The sequence below is a fragment of the Canis aureus genome, chromosome 32 (genome assembly GCF_053574225.1).
Source record: "Canis aureus isolate CA01 chromosome 32, VMU_Caureus_v.1.0, whole genome shotgun sequence".
In the NCBI taxonomy this organism is placed as follows: domain Eukaryota; kingdom Metazoa; phylum Chordata; class Mammalia; order Carnivora; family Canidae; genus Canis; species Canis aureus.
In genome coordinates, this window is record NC_135642.1 from 13,926,996 (window position 1) to 13,942,197 (window position 15,202).

Here is a 15,202-nt window from a genome sequence, read left to right on the forward strand (position 1 = left end):
TGGGGGATTTGATAAAAAGTACCGATCCTCTCTTCAGAAAAACTCACATATGAAAAATATTTTACATTAAGTCTAGGGTGGTTCACAAACTTGATAAAGCCCACTTAAAGGCCGTATGTCCCCAGTGGGAACAGACAGAACTTCTTCCTCATTCACAAGGGGTAGAAATAGGCCCCCCTTATAAGAAGCCTATCTGTGGAACAAGTAAAGGGAGGGGCAGGAAAGCAAACCTGGGCCCAGTCCACCCTACACTATGGGGACCAAAGGACACTGGGCCTGGTAGTATATTCCAGCCATCTGGCTAGCCTCCCTCTGCTCAGAAGAAACATCCTTCCACAAAACTTTTCTGCTCCTATTCCATGCCTCCAAAACAGTTTTCTGACTTGGCATCCCAGGTACACTCTGTTCTGCTACAACTTGAGTTTCTTTCATGTGAATGAGTTCATGCACAGCTGGTAAATAGGAATGATATGAGGCATAAGTTGTGTTGAGGGGGGCACCTAGGTGGCTCAGTCGGGTAAGCATCTGCCTTTGGCTCAGGTCATGATCCTGGAGTCTTGGGATCAAGCCCCACATTGGACTTCCTGCTCAATGGGGCGTCTGCTTCTCCCTCTCCCTCTGTGCTCTCTCTCTTCCTCTCTAGTAAATAAATAAAATCTTAAAAAGTTGTGTTGGTTTGTATGCAAATTTCTCCAGCTTGTTAATGTTTTGAAGTGACCAGGCAAGCTTCTTCACAATTAAAGAGAAAGCCTTAACTACACAGGGAGACCTTAAAGAAAAGAACTGAAAGTCCTATAGAAATGACCTCTTTTGAGCTGATGAGAAGCTTCAAAAACCACTATACTTTCTATTAAGTTAAACCACCTGGAAAAGCTGAGAGTAAAAATAAAGCAAGGATGTTCCCCACATATTCATTTTCTGGGGGGTCTCACAAAGAAGTCTATATCCAAGATCAGACTTTTTATTTTGATGAAACTAGTTTTTATTAGAAGCAAATATTCTCAAAGATGTGTATCTTAAAAGAAAAAGCATAGCCTCAGGATTTAAGGCTGCAAAGCACTGACATGCTGAGTACCAAAATCAATGGGAATTTAATTTTAGTAGGATTGTTATTGTTTTCATTAGTATTCCACATAAAAAAGCATAGCCTCAGGATTTAAGGCTGCAAAGCACTGACATGCTGAGTACCAAAATCAATGGGAATTTAATTTTAGTAGGATTGTTATTGTTTTCATTAGTATTCCACATAAAAGGCTGCCTATGTCTTGAGTGGTCTGTCTCAACCTCATTTTTCCCATAAGCCCTGTTATTTCCCATGAGTATTTATTATAGAATATCAGGTTTTGCTGGACCACATTCAAGGCATCATAGCAAAAATGCCTGTACCTCGATATACATAAAAAGGAGTGCCTGGGGTGCCATGTATGAACATTCCAGCCACTGGAAAGAGACCTAGCCTCTCTACTGTAAATAAAGGGATAGTGGAAGTCTGTGTTTAATGGGTGAGACCAGATATACAAGATGAGGACTATAAATATATAACCACTGTGGCCATCCACAGGATCCTGTGAGGCACAAGGATCAACTGAGATGAGCAGAAACTTTCCCTGGTCTCAGACATCCAGCACCATTTCTCCCATGCTTTCCAGTTTCACCTCACTCCATTAGGTCCAACCAAGGCCAAACCCATGTGTTACCTGTGCCAAGCTTAGCAAAGACCTGCATGGACTCATCAAAACGCTTCTGGCAGAAGAGGTTGAAGGCATACAAGTTCTTGATGTGATGGATCTGTTGCTGCTTTTCGCTGTCCGAATCTTCTTTCATTTCCTAGTAAGAGAGTAGGATAGGTAAGAGCTCACTCATTCAACAAATATTTATTCAGTATATACTATGTATCAGACAACATCCTGGGAGGTCCACATGCCAAAGTGTACAAGACAAGCCACATGGCATGTGCCCTCATGGACTGTCCTAACATTCTAACCACAAGACTGAGAAGAAACTATGCAATTACAAGGCAACAGAGTTTCTACAAAATACCTGAGCAGTACTCCTGAAAACTGTCAAGGTCTTGAAAATACAAGGAAAGTTAAGAAACTGTTACAGATTAAAGGACACTAAGGAAACACAACAACTAAATACAACGTAATTTCTGGATCTGAAACCGTAACAGAGAAAGGGCATTAACGGGAAAACTGGTGAAAACTGAATAAAGTCTAGAGTTTAGTTTAAAACACAAAAAAATCAAAACTAAAACAAAACCAGCGTGAGGTCAGAAGCACATGGAAGGGGTACCCAATCTAGTCTGAGTGGTGGGCCTGAGAAGGAAGCCAGGAGGAATGTGACGTGAGACACAGAGCCAAGCTGGAGTTGGCCAGAGGAGGCCAGTCAGCTGATAGAAGGGAAGAGGGCAGCACATGTGTGATGCCCTAATGTGACAGAAGGAACATGGCATATTCAAGGAATGAAGGGCATTTAATGTAGCTGACACAGCTGTGAACAGTCCTGTTTGCAGTAAGAGCTAACTTAACATGGCTATTTATTATCTTTCTTTCTTCCTTATAACCTTTTGGTCCTCTTACATTCTTTTTAACCAATCTTTTTTTTTTTTTTTAAATTTTTTTATTTATTTATGATAGTCACACAGAGAGAGAGAGAGAGAGAGAGGCAGAGACACAGGCAGAGGGAGAAGCAGGCTCCATGCACCGGGAGCCCGACGTGGGATTCGATCCTGGGTCTCCAGGATCGCGCCCTGGGCCAAAGGTAGGCGCTAAACCGCTGTGCCACCCAGGGTTCCCTTAACCAATCTTTACTACATTTAATTTCTTCCTTCAAAATGTCTTTGCATTTTTTCCCTTCTTTTCTTCTCCTGTTCTGTAGCTGTCACTCTAGTCCAGACCACCATCACCACATGGCCACACCCAGTCTAAAGCCCTCTTGGTGCATTACAGGCTTTCAGAACCTGGCACAGCCTCCTTCTCTAGCTTATTCCCAGACACTCAAGCATCACTCTCCGCTCCAGTCAGGATGGTTCCAAATCATTTCCACACATTTTCACTTCTTCAACTTCCTCAGGCTCTTAATTTTCCCTGTTTTCCCACCTGATCCTGATACCACTTATTCAGCAGTCCACCTGTGGGATGCCTTGTCCAGACCACAGGGAACTATACTCTGGCTAAAATTTTGCTCCACATTTGGTCAATGGCGGAGTTTAATATGTATTCGCCCTCTCAAAGTTTCATGTATGTTTTTTGGTTTATTTATCCCAGATAGGTTCCTCAACAGCTGAGATGTTATCAACCAACCTTCTTTCATCATAGCGTGGAACATCTAGTAAGTACAAGTCTAGAAAAGAGAAGGAAAAATGGAAACCCACTTGCACCTATTCTACCGAAGATTAAACACACAACCTGCAGCAGGAAGATCCCTGTAAAGATCCAAGGCCTTCCTGTGAAGAAAATAGATATTAAAAAAGCTATGTGCTGCATGATACCCTTTAAACTTCAAAAACTAAGTAACATATTCAAACACACATATATATGTAATGACTAGCAAGAAATCAACTTTTAAAATTTATTAACTCCAGTATAATTAACATAGTGTGATATTAGTTTCAGGTGTACAATGTAGCAATTTAATTCTTCCATACAACACTCTATGCTCATCACAACATGTGCACTCCTTAGTCCTTATCACCTCTTCCCCGCATGCCCCCCCCCCCACTCACCTCCCCTCTGGTAACCATCAGTTTGTTCTCTACAGTTAAGAGGTCTGTTTTTTTGGTTTGCCTCTTTTGTCCTTTTGTTTCAGTTCCACGAGTGAAATCATATGTATTTGTCTTTCTCTGACTGATTTCACTGAGCTTTATATCTTCTAGTTCCATTCATGTCATTGTAAATGGCAGGATTTCATTCTTTTTTGGCTGAATATATATTCCACTGTATATATACACCACTCCTTCTTTATCCATTCATCTATCAGTAGACACTTACATTCCTTCCCTATCTTGGCTATTATAAATAATGCTGCAATAACCATAGGGGCGCATATATCTTTTTGAATTAGTGTTTTTGTATTCTCTGGGTAAACATGCCTAGTAGTAGAATTACTGGATCATATGGTAGTTCTGTTTTTAATTTTTTTAATATTTTATTTATTTATTCATGAGAGGCAGAGAGAGAAAGAGAAGCAGAGACACAGGCAGAGGAAGAAGCAGGCTCCATGCAGGGAGCCCAATGTGGGACTCGATCCTGGGTCTCCAGGATCAGGCTCTGGGCTGAAGGCAGTGCTAAACCGCTGAGCAACCCGGGCTGCCCTGTTTTTAATTTTTTAAAGAACCTCCAGAGTTTTCCACAGTAACTGCACCAATTTGCATTCCGACCAACAGTTCACGATGGTTCCTTTTTCTCCAGATCCTCACCAACACTTGTTGTTCCTTATGTTTTTTATTTTAGTGATTCTGACAGGTGTGAGGTAATATTTCATTGTGGTTTTGATTTGCATTTCCCTGATGATGAGTGATATTGAGCATTTTTTATGTGTCTCTTGGCAATCTGTACGTCCTCTTTGAAGAAATCTCTGTTCATGTTTTCTGCCCATTTTATAGTTGGGTGATTTGTTTTTTGGGTGCTGTGTTGTAGAAATTCTTTGTTTTGGATACTAATCCTTTACTGAATGTCATTCATATTCAATAAATTAATTCTCCCATTCTGTAGGTTGTCTGTTAGTTTTGTTGATGGTTTCCTTTGCTGCACAGGTTTTTATTTGGATGTAGTCCCAATAATTTATTTTTCCTTTTGTTTCCCTTGTCTGAAGGTACACATCTAGAAAAATATTGCCATGGCCCATATCGGAGAATTTAATGCCTTTGTTCCCTTCTATGATTTTTATGGTTTTAGATTTCACATTTAGGGGACGCCTAGGTGGCTCAGTGGTTGAGCCTCTGCCTTTGACTCAGGTTATGATCCAAGGGTCAGGGACTGAGTCCTACATCAGGCTCCCTGCATGGAGCCTGCTTCTCCCTCTGCCTGTGTCTCTGCCTCTCTGTGTGTGTCTCTCATGAATAAATAAATAAAATCTTAAAAAAAAATTTTTCACATTTAGGTCTTCAGTCTACTTTATTTTTGTGTATGGTGTAAGAAAGCGATCCAGTTTCATTCAGCATGTTACTGTCCTGTTTTCCCAACACCTTTTGTTGAAGAGACTGTTTTTTACCCATTGTATATTTTTGCCTACTTTGTCGCAAAGTAATTGGTCATATGATCATGGTTTATTTCTAGGCTCTCTATTCAGTTTCATTGATCTATGTGTCCATTTTTGTGTATCATATTGTTTTGATTACTACAGCTTTGCAGTGTATTTTGAAATCTGGCATTGTGATACCTCTCCTCCAGCTTTGTTTTTTTGTTTACTCAAGAGTGTTTTCACTATTTGGGTCTTTTGTGGGTTACATACAAATTTTAGTACTGTTGGGTTTTGATAAGGATTGCATTGAATCTACAGATTACTTCTGGTAGTATGGACATTTTAACAATATTAATTCTTCCATTCATGAGCATGGAATATTTTTCCATTTGTGTCATTAAAGTTTTTCATCAATGTTTTCAGAGTACGGGTCTTTCACCTCCTGGGTAAGTTTATTCCTGGGTATTTTATCCTTTTTGGTGCAATTGTAAATGGGATTGTTTTCTTAATTTCTCTTTCTGCTATTTCATTGCTAGTGTATAGTAATGCAACAGATTTCTGTAGATTGATTTTGTATCCTGCAACTTTACTGAATTCATTTATTACTTGTAGTTTTTTGGTGGAGTCTTTTGGGTTCTCTATATACAGTATCATGTCATCCGCAAATAGTGATAGTTTTACTTCTTCCTTACTGATTTGGATGCCTTTTATTTCTTTTTGTGTCTGACTGCTTTGGCTAGGACGTCCAGTACTACATTGAATAAGAGTGGACAACCTTTTCTTATTCCTGACCTTTGGGGAAAGGTTCTCAGCTTTCCCCACTTAGGATGATATTAGCTATGGGTTTTTCATACATGGCCTTTATTATGTTGACGTATATTCCCTCTAAACCTTTTTTTTTTTTTTTTAATCATGATTGGATACTGTACTTTGTCAAACGTTTTTTCTGTCTATTGAACTGATCATTATGGTTCTTATCCTATCTCATATTGATGTATCACACTGACTTATTTGCAAATCAGGAAGATTTGCAACTCAGGGAGAAATCCCACCCTCACAACCCAGGAAGAAATTCCACCTGACTGTGGTGAATGATTTTTTTTTTTTTTTAAATGTACTGTTGGATTCAGTGAGGTAGTATTTCACTGAGGATTTTTGCATCTATGTTCGTCAGGGGTATTGACCCAGGGATATTGTAGTTCTCTTTTTTTTTTTTTTGTAACATCATTATCTGGTTTTTAATATCAGAGTAATGCTGGCCTCATAGAAGGAATTGAGAAGCTTTCCTTCCTCTTCTATTTTTTGGAATAGTTTGAGGAGAATAATATTAACTTCTTGAAATGTTTGGTAGAATACATCTGTGAAGCCATCTGGTCCTGGACTTTTGTTTTCTGGAAGTTTTTTGATTACTGATTCAATTTCATTGGTGGTAATCAGTCTGTTAGAATTTTCTATTTCTTCTTGATTCACTTTTGGGAGGCTATAGTCCCTAGGAATTTATTTACATCTTCTAGGTTGTCCAATTTGTTAGTATATAATTTTTCATAATATTCTCTTATAATCCTCTTCGTATTTCAGTTGTGTCAATTGTTATTTCTCCTCTTTCATTTCTAATTTTGTTTGAGTCTTCTCTTTTTTGATGAGTCTGGCAGTTTATCAATTTTGTTGATCTTTTCAAAAAATCAGCTCCTGGTTTCATTGATTTGTTCTACTTTTTTTTTTCTTGGTTCTATTCCATTTAATTCTGCTCTAATCTTTATTATTTCATTCCTTCTGCTAGTGTGGAGTTTTGTTTGTTCTTCTTTTTCTAGCTCCTTTAGGTGTACAGTTAGGTTGTTATTTTGAGATTTTTCAGCAAGAAACACACTCTTAAAGAGCATGATAAACACAAATTTAGGAAAATGGCTGTGTCTGGAGGGGAAGCAGAAGGATGAGATGGGGAGGAACATATAGATTATATAAACTGTTTTTCTTGGGTAGGATGGTGGGTTACTGGGTATTTATTATTATCTTTTTAAAGATTTTGTTTATTTGAGAGAGAAAGTGAGAGATAGCATGAGCTGAGGGGGAGGAGCAGAGGAAGACACAGAACCAGATACCCTGTTGAGCAGAGAGCCCAACGTGGGGTGATCCCCGGACCCTGGGGTCATGACCTGAGCTGAAGGCAGATGCTTAACCAACTGAGCCACCCAAGCACCCTGATATTTATTATTTTAAAAATGAAAATAAAGTAATTTAGGGCAATGAATGAGTGGCAAAAATAAAATAAATTAGTAAGATACTGAAATGAAATGCCTCAAGACAGAAACTATCTTTATGGCATATTAAATATGTCTAACTGTTAAGATTGGATCCAAAATGTATACATCCTACAATGGAATATCACTCAGCCATTAGAAATGACAAATACCCACCATTTGCTTCAACGTGGATGGAACTGGAGGGTATTATGCTGAGTGAAATAAGTCAATCAGAGAAGGACAAACATTATATGGTCCCATTCATTTGGGGAATATAAATAATAGTGAAAGGGAATAGAAGGGAAGGGAAAAGAAATGGGTAGGAAATATCAGAAAGGAGACAGAACATGAAGACTCCTAACTCTGGGAAACGAACTGGGGGTGGTGGAAGGGGAGGGCGGTGGGGGTGAATGGGTGACAGGCACTGAGGGGGGCACTCGACGGGATGAGCACTGGGTGTTATTCTGTATGTTGGCAAATTGAACACCAATAAAAAATAAATTTATTATTTAAAAAAAACAAAAAAACAAAAAAGAAACAAACAACAACAACAACAAAAACAAAATGTATACATCCAGGCAGCCTGGGTGGCTCAGTGGTTTAGCACCGCCTTCGGCCCAGGTTGTGATCCTGGAGACCCAGGATCAGGTCCCACGTTGGGCTCCCTGCATGGAGCCTGCTTCTCCCTCTGCCTGTGTCTCTGTCTCCATCCCTCCCTCTCTCTCTCTCCCTCTCTGGTCTCTCATGAATAAATTAATAAAAAAATCTTAAAAAAAAAAAAAAAAAAAGAAAATGTATACATCCAAGATAAATGTTGCCCTTCAAAAGTATCTACCACATGTGACTATAAACACAAATTCCAAAATTTGTGACCACTGTTTTCCTTTCAGAAATAATTTACAATATACTCTAAAAACAATGCTTTTTAATATTATCTTCAAAAAAAAATCTTCTCTTTTACTAAATTAGGACTGCCCAGTTTAATGTCTAGGATCAGAATGACCTTCGGTTGTTTCCTCAAAACAAATCCACTCTCTACAGACAATAATCACCACTGAGGATATTTAAAAGAGTAAGACAAGTATCAGAAGTCAGTCTCCAAGAAGTGTGCTGGCAATGAGAGAATCACCAACACAAAAGCATGGGCGCTACGAGGCTGTGCATATCCTTGCAAACATTCAAGGACAGTGACAGCCATAAATATAAGAGAGCAGCCCTACTGAATGCAGCAACTTGAGGTGATTACAGAATACCTGAAGAAGGCCTGCTTATCCAAAGACAGGGATCTACTGTTGAAAGAGATTTTAAAAAGCCCTCTAGTTGTTACATTCAATCAGACCATAGTTTTACTTTCTGATTGTTATTTTAATGCTTGCACCTTCTTTAATTTTTCAAGGCTGTAACATATTTATTAAATTATTTTATTGTTTTATAAATTCTAACAGGTCCTATTTTATAATTGGCATTCATTCTACATTTGACAGATAAGCAATCTGAAAAAGCGAAATTACTTAGAGTTAAATGGATATTTAATGGCAGAGTCAAATCCTGAATCCAGGTCCTCTAATTTTCAGCTCTGTGCTTATTCTACCAGTCCAAACTAAATATAAACAACTAAATCAAAATCACCTACTATGGGGAACAATGAAGAGGTAGACTCACAGCCAAATCTCAGAAATAACACTTACTGCGAGCTGTAGAGCCAATTCAAACTGCTTGTCCTGGAGAAGCTGTTGGATTTGGGTTGCCATGGGGACAGGAATGAGTCTCCAAACAAAATGATTGCTAGCCACATAGATTATGTTTGATCTGGAGGCAGGAATAAGAATATTAGCAAAAGAGCACAGGCTTTATGATGACTTAGGTGATTTTAAAGCTTTGCAATAATATGGCAGCTACAGTAAACAAATTCCTTACCCTCCAGAGGTAATGAAGCGGGGCCTTTGCAATTCAATGCTCTGGACCAGAAGCCTTGGCTCAAATGTTCGGATCTCCACATATCGAGGCAAAACTGCAATGATGTAGGGAGGCTGGTGCTCTGCACAAGAAAGAGAACTTTGAGTTGTAGATCTGGTCTAAGGTTTATGGACTGCTTCAGCTTCCCATTTCTAAGCTGCATTCAAATGGGATCTCCAGATAGTCTACTACTCAAATAACAAGCCAGGATCCTATGCTGTGATATCCAAAGGAAAAAAATTGTTTTGTCCAAGTGACACTAAGAGAAATCTCGTGCACAAGAAGGATGCATCCAGCTTTGGTGAGAATGACCTCATCCCACTCCTACCATCTCCTCCAAAGAGCTGAAAGCTTCTGCTCCCTTTCTCATCATAGAGAGATTAAGGCCAGCTGCAGCTGCCCTTACCAACACATCAGGGGAGAAGAAGATTATGTGACCTCTTCTTTCATTTTCTTAGAAGGGCAAGAGGAAGGCAACTTCTTTTTTCCCTAAAACGAGGCTAAAGAAAGAGTTCCACATTTCTGGCCACGGTTATTTCTGCTGGAAATTTTCACAGGGAAAAGATGCAAAACTCCACCTGAGCTTAATGGTTCACAGAGAAAGCAGCTGGCTGGCATTCTCAGCGTGGCAGTTCTCTACCACTTATATGAGGTCTCTGGAGTCTCAATCACAGAAACAGAAAGTAGAATGGTGGTCACCAAGGGCTACAGGAGGAAGAAGAGGGTTGTTAATAGATATGGAGTTTTATTGTTGCAAGATGAAAGTTCTGAAAATCTGCTGCATGACAACGTGAACATATGTAACTAATGAACTGTACCCTTAAAAATGGTAAAGATGATAGATTTTATGGTTTGTTTTTTTACCAAAATTAAAATTGAAAAAATTTTTAAATGCAAAAAAAAAATCAGTAAAAAATGAACCACTAGATGGCATAATTATCATACAGAAATTTAACTTCAAAGAATATATTCATAGTTTCTTAGTGTGGCTAACTTGCTATGGATTTAGTTTTCTCATTTTCTTTCTTTCTTTCTTTCTTTCTTTCTTTCTTTCTTTCTTTCTTTCTTTCTTTCTTTCTTTCTGTTTCTCTCTTTCTCTCTTTCTTTTTCTTTTCTTTTCTTTCTTTCTTTTTTAAAGATTTTATTTATTTATCCATGAGAGACACATAGAGAAAGAGGCAGAGACACACAAGTACAAGCAAGCTCCCTGCGAGGAGCCTGATGTGGGACTTGATCACGGCCCCCAGGATCATGCCCTGAGCCAAAGGCAGATGCTCAACCACTGAGCCACCTAGGTGTCCCTCTCATTCATTTTCTGACAAAAAGTTTTTCGTATTATATTTGCAATTTATACTCTAAATACAGTAAAAAAAAATTAAAGCTGGAAGGGAACTGGCCTAAGTAACAGTCCCATCACTTTGAATGCTATTGCTGTTATTAATGTTGGTATTTTTTATCTTACAAAAAAAATTTAAAAATGTTTTGTATTGATTTTTTTACTTTACTTTTTATGCTGGCCTCATTTTTAAAAGCTAGTATAATTCCCTTTAGTGTTAATTTGTATAAATATGTAAAATTTCTGTCTCCTTTAATCTGACCCACTTTAATATTAAAGGTCTAATTTAATTTAAAAAAGTAATCTTTAATAGAAAGGCTTTTGACTGTCATATCGTATCATTGTCCCATCTCCCCCACTCTTTGACAACAGAGATGGTCTGGATCTCTTTGTATCTTCAAAACTTGGCAGAGTGGGTGGTAAATAGCAGACATCTAATAAATGGAAGATAATGACAGTGATTCATCTATTCAGCAAGCATTTCCTAAATGGCTAGGTTTCAGGCCCTACTCCAAGTGGATCAAGACATGAGTCCAGAGCTCACAGAGCTCCTACGTGAGCAGAGGAGACAGATGACTCCTTGCATCCAGTGGGACAGTGTGGGTATCATGACAGAGAAACCTGAAGGGCTGTGGAAGCACCAAGGGGGAAGTGACTCATTCTGCCTGCGTGTCAAGAAGACTTCAGAGAGGAAGTGCCACTGAACAGGGCCTTGTCATATGAGTAGGACAGTGCTGGGCAAAGAAAGGAAGAGGCAAGAGCACGGGTGATGATGGCTAGGTGCAGGGGCGTCCAAGATGACTGGAGCCTAAGTGAGGTGGTCAAGTTGGGAGCAGAGTATAAAGGAAGTTTAAAATGCACACCGTTGAGGAAGTTTAGTCTTCATCCTGTCAGATGGTGGTTCTCCTAACCTGCCTAGAGAGAACACCCTGCCCTCTCCTTTCCTCAGTGTGTTAAGGCACAGATATATTTTTAAGAAACACTGCCAAAGGCACTGGGTGCTAACAACGCTTATAAAACAGGAACTCTAACACTAGGGAAACAGAAGCATACTTCAAGCATATTACACATATCTCATCACTTCTCGCACAACTCCTCTTCTGAAGGGAACACAAGGGCCCCCCAGAACACCATGAAGCTTCCCAAGAAGCTCTTAGCCTTTCAAACTTGTTAATAAACATAATCTTGAGCCTTATATCATCTTTTTTATTTATCTTCCTTCTGATCTGTTCATCTCTAGCCATCACCACAATAATTACCCTGGAATATGATGGTTTTACCAAAACACTCTCCCAGTTAGAATCTACGGGCCTCTCAGGCCTTTGCAGCCTCTAACAACCGGCCTACCCTCATTTCTCTGTAATTCAGACCACAAGCTCTACCCAGGTCAATCTCTATAATGCTCCTTCACAAATTAGCATTTCCAATCACCTTTCAGACTATTTTTCTGCCTAAAATGACAGGGACTTTTCTTCAAGCCAGATCATAAACTCCCTACCCAGTCTAGTCCAATCTTACATATGTAATGAAACTTCTTACTGGCAAGCTGAACTCTCTGAACGACTGAATCTCAACCCATCTCTGAACAACTGATAAAGCAGTGCCTTGCTTTATCTCTTTATCCAAGATGTAATCCTTACCTCCCCAGCTAGAGTCCTTAAAGATGGCATGACTGCATGCTCCACTCCACAGCAGTAACGATTTTTAATATGCTCACTCTTTTGACTGAAAATAAATTGCTGCAAGAGTGGTCACACACCCTTTCAGCAGTACCACTGCTGAGAGCCTGAGGCAGGGGTAGGAGCAGAAATACCCAATGGGTAGGCCAGAGACTGCCTTTAGATGCAATCTGCACCTCCAAGCTACAGGACAACAGAAGCAATAAACATTACATCAAAAGCACCTCAATACTGGGTTACATGTATTATAGGAATAAATAAATAATTTCCACTAATTTCCAAATGTGGTCTATCTGGCAAAGGATACAATAAAACCATTACAAAGAGGCAAAATAAAAAGGAGCAAGAAGTAAAAATATATGGCAGTAGACAATCACTTCCTAAAACATGTAACTCTGTTTATATTTTTCCCTCTCTGGGACACAACCCAGCTTCCTAAAAAAAACAGAATATCCCATTTTTAATGATCTTAAACACTCATCTACTTATAAGAAGGGGAACAGAGTAAATGACACTGTAAACCACAGTCTGCTAACACTATGAATGGGATTCCATTCTGTTGAGGATGGCACACAACCCCAGGCCAAAGTGGGAAACAGCCGCTATGGTGGTCTCACCCATGGCCACTGGGATGTCTGTCCAGTTCAAGGCACATTTCTGTGTGCAGATCCCCTCCTCATTGAGCACCACGGTGAGATCATCCTGACCCACAGCCACTTTTCCATCTGCCAGAGGTGCAACTAACGGCTCCAGTTGTTTTCCTGTTGGAAAGAGCTCTTTGATGGACCCTTTTCCATCCACCTATAGGAAGACATAAAGTGAGTCAATCGACGTTCTCTCACCAGGGGCCTGAACATGAACATGGCCTGAAAAATCCAAACAAAACCCCAAATCTACAGAAGCCAATAATATTCCTAAGGAAATACTATACTGTGTTTTGTCATCACAACATAGAGCCAGGCTTCCTTTTCTTTAACACAGGAGACAAGCAACTAGCCTGGCAACTAACAATGTCAAGTGCTGGTGAGGGTGCAGAGTGACTGGGACTCTCACTCACTGCTGGTGAGAATACAAAATGGTATGGCCATTTTGTTTGTCGGCTTCTTATGAAGTTAAGTATATACTTACCATACAACCTAGTAATCCCATTCCTTAGGCACTTGCTCAAGAGAAATGAAAACTTATGTTTATGTAAAAATCTGTATGCAAATGTTGATAGCAGCTTTATTCATAATGACTAAAAAGAGGAAAAAACTTTGTCCTTCAACTGATGAACGGATAAACAAACCGTAGTACATTCATACCATGTACTACTTAGCCATAAAGAATATAATGACTTGCACAACAATACAGATGGATATCAAATTATGCCACGTGAAAGAAGCCATATTCAACAGGCTACATACTGTAGGATTCCATTTATATGATACTCTGGAAAAGGCAAAACTATAAGAGATGAAGAACAGATCAGTGATTACTAGAGGTTGGGGCACAGGAAGAGGGGTTGACTTCAAAGGGGAGCATGAAGGCATTTTCCAGGTGATGGAACTGCTCTGAATCTTGATTTTGGTGGTGGTTAGATGACTCTAAGCTATGTTAGAACTGTATAGCAAAAAGAAAGAATTTTATTGTATGATATAAATAAGTAATTTTTTAATAGCTTGGGCCTAAACCAAGATTTCCCACCCTCAAAACACTGTACCCTCATGAAGATGGTGGCAGCATTCAAGGTAGTCAGAGGAATGAGAGCCTACTGCAGCTTCTGGCTCTATATCCCCATCCCTCACAGACTTCTTTCAGCACCTACAGGTCTAGCTGCTATTCTGCTCATCAGTCAGCTGGATAGCAGTGACTCCTTTACGAGTTTGCAACTCTGATGCTGATAAAATCAGGACATCCCAATAACGTACAAATGGAACAAATATATTAACTAGATAAATAAAGAAGAGCTAACAAGGTAGGGAGTAGGGAAGTGGGGAGAAATGGAGATGGAGAGAAAGGCTTCTAAGAGAATTGCCAACCCTGGAATATGGGAGTGATATAAAGCTAAGAAATTTGGGTTATTCTATGAAATGAATGGTATATTAACCTTTTCTACATACAGTATGCATACTGGAGCAAAACCAACATCATGGATATTTACCACATGGGTTAAGAAACAAAAGGGTCACAAAATAATGTTTAACATGCTATTTTTAGGGATTATTTCTGAGTGAAGGGATTATGGGTGACTTGTATTTCCTTTATTTTGCTTGTCTTTATTTCCTTATTTTTTAATATTAACACATGTGGCTTTTGAAATTAAAAAAAATAAAAATAACTTTTAAAATAAATATGCTAAAAGCTTTTGGCATGCAGAAAACTCAAAGTCTTAAAAATACTTAAGTTAATACGAAAATTAGTTTATAATTCCTGAGCACTGAAGCCTTAAGATGGCAGCCCTAACTATCTGTTCTGATAATTAGATACATGATATGGATAATTAGTTATGTAGAGAATTGAGAGTTGATGCTGCTGGGCATCAGACATCTATTTGTAGAGATTCTGAGAAGCATAAAAAATAGCCAAACATACAAACACAAACCCTGTTATGCCAAAACGCTACTTAAGGCAGTCTCTTGACCTGTAATTCAGATGATCATGTGACCATCATCCCGAGGTAAACCTATGATATATGCAAAATAGTAAGTTTTACCCTTATTAGGTAGTAGTCTCTCTTGAAACCCACACAGATGGAGTTTTCACACCATGCCATAGACTTGGGCACATCTGGTACACTAAAGTCCCCCTGAAGAAAGAGAGCAAGA

General features: G+C 39.1%; 1 protein-coding gene across 2 annotated transcripts in view; it reads right to left on the reverse strand.

Annotated features, from left to right (window-relative positions):
* The window catches only part of VPS39 (VPS39 subunit of HOPS complex), a 47,352-nt gene that overhangs the window by 17,094 nt on the left and 15,056 nt on the right, over positions 1-15,202 (reverse strand). For both annotated transcript variants that reach the window (XM_077880762.1, XM_077880763.1), the window contains 5 exons: positions 15,091-15,183; positions 13,013-13,196; positions 9,342-9,462; positions 9,113-9,233; positions 1,698-1,827 (listed from right to left, as the gene is read on the reverse strand). In XM_077880762.1, coding sequence (XP_077736888.1) covers positions 1,698-1,827; positions 9,113-9,233; positions 9,342-9,462; positions 13,013-13,196; positions 15,091-15,183 — 649 coding nt within the window. The remainder of the gene's footprint in view (positions 1-1,697; positions 1,828-9,112; positions 9,234-9,341; positions 9,463-13,012; positions 13,197-15,090; positions 15,184-15,202) is intronic.